We start from the raw sequence: 5,116 nt of genomic DNA on the forward strand, positions 1-5,116 counted from the left end.
TACCCGAAGTTGAGTAAAAAAACCTTTAAAAAGTGAATTTTGCATAATAGGTCCCCTTTAACATCCCAGCCTTGAAAGCGCTCCCTCCGCCCTCCCACTCCTGCATCCTGATCCGTAAAACAATTATTAGCCCAAGGTATTGTGACCATGTAAATTACATGTTTATTTATGGACACAAATTAAGTGACGGAGAACTTTAATTTCCTTTTCAACAATGCAAGGACAACCTGAAGCTATAATGAGGCTTTAAATCCATGTTAAGTAACTTCAATAATTGTTATAATGATATTTAGAGTAATGAGATTGACGAGTAAAAAGAAGATTAGCCTACTGAATGTCATAAGGCAGGCATGAAACAAGGAGTCATTTGGAGCACAACAACATAAATTAAAGCAATTGGAGGAGAACACAAGGGGAGGAGGGAATGTAAATAAATTATTCTTCAAAAAAATGAAAACATTACATTTTTTAATAAACATGCAGCAGGAAATTAAAGTTGTTTCATTAATTGAGTTACTGGTTATTCAGTTGTTTTTAAGGCCTTTGCAAATAGATCAATTCTTACAACAATCACAACAAAAACTTGAATATGTCAGATCATAGATTAACAAACACATTTTTGTTGGGATTTGTCAAATGGGTATTTCTGGGCCAGACACACATTTGCTCACAGGTTGTATAGAAATGAGTTGAGATGTATTCAACAGATTAAACCATTTTATTTTGAAGTTTCTAAGCGTGATGGCAGATGATATTGAATTACGAAGCTGTATAAACGATGTTTATTATGACTATTAGGGCCACACTACGAGATTTCTTTTTAAATTACGAGATTAAAGTTGTAATATCACGAGAATAACGTCATAATATTACGAGATTAAAGTAATAGTTTTGTTATGACAGACTTCAGCGGATAAAAACCGCAGAAAACCAAACAAAACAAAAGAAACAGCTGGATTACTGTCATGTCACTATCAGTACCTCCACAGCAGGGGTCAGCAGAGCGCCACCGTCACGTCGTGTCTGCCTGAATTGAGAAGACGAAGAAGAACGAGGAGCGGGGGTTTCTGTTAGCCGCTAAGCTAAAATGAGGGACAATAAAAGCCTAACCGAAGCGGGAAAGGAAATACCGGCGAAAAAACAAAAACTAAGCAGTGACGAAAACAGTAACCCCGATTTATCAGGAGACGAAAACGTAAGCGCTCTAATCATGTTGTTTTATTATAATAAATTGTTGTTTTAACTGGTTACTTACACCCTAAAACCGGTTAGCTAGCATCATGCCCACCTGCAGCTGTGTGATGATGACTACTTACTCTTAACAAGTTTAGTAACATTTCACACACAGTCAGCTGAACTGCGCGTTTATAGCTGTAAGCACAAATAAATGCTGGTTTCTTTGATTTGGCTTCAGCAGGTAGAGCAGCTAATTTAAACTAACTGGGTTTCAGCTATAATGTTGCATTCAGTAAATTTAATTGTTTCTATTATCAGAATTGATGACAAGGTTAAACTTTTCAAAGCGTTTACACTTCTATTTATGGAGTTGGGATTCATTTCAAAGCCATAAAATACATTATTTTATTTTGTTATAAAGTGATACTGGTGCAGCTGCAGGTTTATGTTATTAATCTGTAAATAATCAACATGAATTAGATTTATTAGAGCATTTAAATAAAAAATAGTGGGTTAAAGTTGTGTCTGTACAGGTATTATTTTACCTCTAGGTAACAACTGCTTTTTGGACCACAGTGACATTTCTTGTGTTGTTGTTGGGTTTGGTAGGATGATGCTGTCAGTGTTGAAAGTGGGACCAATGCAGAACGCCCCGACACCCCCACAAACACAGCCAACGCCCCCGGCAGGAAGAGCTGGGGCAAGGGCAAATGGAAGTCCAAGAAATGCAGATATTCTTTTAAATGTGTCAACAGCCTGAGGGTAAGCACGCCCACCATCCTGAAGTCCTCTCAGGAAAACCTTAACTCTCTGTCCCCATGATGCATTTGTTGTTGTTGGTTAGGAGGACCACGGCCAGCCGCTGTTTGGAGTCCAGTTTAACTGGCACAGCAAGGAAGGAGACCCTCTGGTGTTTGCTACAGTTGGGAGTAACAGGGTAATTTATTACTGCAGTGTGATTTCATCCAAATATGTCACTTGTTTTTATTTAGTTAGCCTGTTTTTCCTGTTACTTGCCCAGGTTCTGTTCATTTATTGTTGTACAGTCAGGCTGAAACTCACTCCCAAATCAGTCTTTTGCTAATAAGCTTTTTTTGGGGGGAGGAGGTTATGTTTTCTCACCAAAGTTATTGAGCCTCCTTTAAAATAGTTTGTAGAGCCAAAAAGTATGCCCACTTTACACAATAAGATGTCTTTTTTTGGACAGTTTAAGAATAATTTGAACATGTTGTTTTCTTCAACAGGTAACTCTGTATGAATGTCACTCTCATGGAGAAATAAGACTCTTGCAGTCCTACGTTGATGCAGACGTATCCTTCCTCCTGCTCAAGTGCAAATCAAACTCCCTCCGTTCTGTCGTTTATTTCACAGAAATGTATTTCTCCATGTCAAACAATATTTTCAGTTGTTTTCAAGTAGATTTTCTTGACTAAACTTGTTCAAAGGCAGATGAGAACTTCTACACGTGTGCCTGGACCTACGACACAAACACAAGTCATCCTCTGCTGGCGGTAGCCGGCTCCCGAGGCATCATCCGCATCATCAACCACATCACAATGCAGTGCATCAAGGTAACCTGTGTAAAGATATTTAAAAGAAAAAAACAGTTGTCATGACTTCAAGACTCCCTGGTTCTTAAAGGGAACTCAGACTAGTTGTAACATTAGATATTATGTAATAAACATTTACTTCTGTATAAAAACAAGACTTCTCCGGTGAAGTTATATCCAGCTTGAAGGTTAACTTGGAAGATCATATTTTTAGTCCTTAGAAATGAAACTGGAGTGTGTTGACAGAGAGGAAGGTGTAAAAATGACTGAAAACTGAAAATTTGGATGGAGCTGCTTCATGGATGTCTTACCTCAGCTAAGCCCGTTAGCTTTTGCGTTAGCTCCCAAGCTAATACGTGTTGAAATATGGTGTTGGCTATAAAACAAATAAATATCACATAAGCCCCTGAGCCAAATTTTCTAAACATCCTCTTGATCACATCTGGTCGTTTTAACCCATATACTGTGCAGAACATAAAAACTAATAATAGGGATGCACGATAACTTATTTTTAGAACCGATAATCGATAACTTTCTCCTAATGGCTGATAACCGATAATAACCGATAACATGCCAAAAGACTAGTCAAAATGGGTAAGATCATAACATAAATAAACAACACCAAAACCAAGTGACACTGTAAATTATACTATTTCAAATAAACTCTTAGCAAACAAACATTTCTTAAAGTATATCAAACAGAAGGCACATTAATTATAAAATAAGACCTTTAACATTGATCTCAGATTTAAACAAAAGAGAAAAAGTCATTCCACAAGTTCAAAACAGATAATGCACGAACACAAGTTAGATTCAAAGTACATTTGTTTTTATTATTATTAATATATGATTTAAAATATTATTCTACCTGAAACAGCTTCTGAGAGAGTGAATGCATTACGACCGCAGCATACTTACAGAGGCAGCGGCTGTTCAGCTGGTAAACCGTGGCGAACAACAAGGAGATAAAAGCTTTGGTCTTTAGGTGAACGGCTGCTTGTCAAGCTCCATCATTTTCTTCGTTTAAGTGCTTGAGATCTGCGTCCTCTCTGGCAGTTTTATTGGATTTGTCAAAAGCCTCTTGAATGATTTAAGTCCAGATGAGTTCTTGAACGCTAGCTTGTTGTTGTTAGCATTTTAGCAGACGGACTCTGTGCTGCATTCAGGAGGTAACGGACATTACATGTTCAGAAATTGGGAGTAGTTGTTCCAATGTTTATAATTATAAAGTTTGTGTGTAACATACAGAGTTAATTGGTAAAACAACTGGTTGTTTTTCAGCACAGAGTATTATAATTACTGTTCCAGTGAGAAAGTAGTTTTTCCGACACCACTCAAACGTTGCTCGGGTCGTGTTGGACGGGAAGCAGCTTGACCAAAACGGATAAAAATAAACACGCATTCTCATCGCTGCGCTGGCAAACGTGTCGGTTCTGGTTTTTATGAAATCGGACCGATAACTATGGTGCACCCCAAATATGACTGTTTTGTCACACAGCTTTTTAGCCTGAGGCTGTTTCTCAATTCAGGGGTTGCAACTCGTGGACCATAGGCTGCCAGTGTAGACTGCATAAATGGTTAAGACAGTCTAGTCTATGGTTGATGCATGTTTGTGTGACCACGTGCTGCCCCGTTACCATGGTGATATATCTTAATCACATGCCTTCAGTTGTCTTTTCATGGTATAACTTCACAAAATTCAATATAAAAAAAGCTGCATGGAAATAATAATAATAAAAAACACATTAATTTAACTCCATTATCAATACTTACTGTTATTGCATTTTATTTAACTTCTCATTGCAGCATAAATTTCATCAGCTAAGTTACATTTAACTAAGTTACAAAACACATTTAAATAAATAAATGCTGCTGAATGATTTCAGCATGTCTCGCATGTACAGGTAAAATATAAACCACACGCACAGAAACCAAACCGTCTGATGACTCTTGAATATCTTTTTTACTGGTTGCACTCTTAAACCTGGGCAAAATATTACCTAAGAATTAAACTCTAATAATTAGGTCCTGATGCATCTCAGTAATCCAGGTAAAAAATCAAAAGGAAAAAAATTGTATAGGTCCTCTGGACGGGTTCTTCTTTAATGAAACGTTTCGTCTCTCCTCCAAGAAACTTCTTCAGTCTGAGAGTTTCAGGTAAAAGATCTTTTTTCTAAAATCATTTGGCTCAGAGTCCCTGAGATGGACTGAGGACTTGTCTTAAGTTCAGTCAGGTGTCTCCTCCCTCTCTCTGTTAACATGAGCCTATCCAATGTTAAATCCATCTTATCCAATGCTAACAATAGCCTATCTAATGGTAACACTAGCCTATCCAATGCTAATGCCATCTTATCCAATGCTAATATTAGCCTATCCAATGCTAAAGCCAT

The 5,116-nt window shown here is 37.4% G+C and overlaps 1 protein-coding gene across 1 annotated transcript in view; it reads left to right on the plus strand.

The window, feature by feature from the left end:
* Positions 1 to 1,007: 1,007 nt before the first annotated feature.
* The window catches only part of eed (embryonic ectoderm development), a 15,796-nt gene continuing 11,687 nt past the window's right edge, over positions 1,008 to 5,116 (plus strand). The window contains exons 1-5 of the mRNA XM_014012013.1: positions 1,008 to 1,195; positions 1,786 to 1,938; positions 2,021 to 2,113; positions 2,421 to 2,486; positions 2,622 to 2,747. Coding sequence (XP_013867467.1) covers positions 1,088 to 1,195; positions 1,786 to 1,938; positions 2,021 to 2,113; positions 2,421 to 2,486; positions 2,622 to 2,747 — 546 coding nt within the window. The 5' untranslated portion in view covers positions 1,008 to 1,087. The remainder of the gene's footprint in view (positions 1,196 to 1,785; positions 1,939 to 2,020; positions 2,114 to 2,420; positions 2,487 to 2,621; positions 2,748 to 5,116) is intronic.

This window comes from Austrofundulus limnaeus, unplaced genomic scaffold, assembly GCF_001266775.1.
Source record: "Austrofundulus limnaeus strain Quisiro unplaced genomic scaffold, Austrofundulus_limnaeus-1.0 Scaffold87, whole genome shotgun sequence".
NCBI classification, from domain to species: domain Eukaryota; kingdom Metazoa; phylum Chordata; class Actinopteri; order Cyprinodontiformes; family Rivulidae; genus Austrofundulus; species Austrofundulus limnaeus.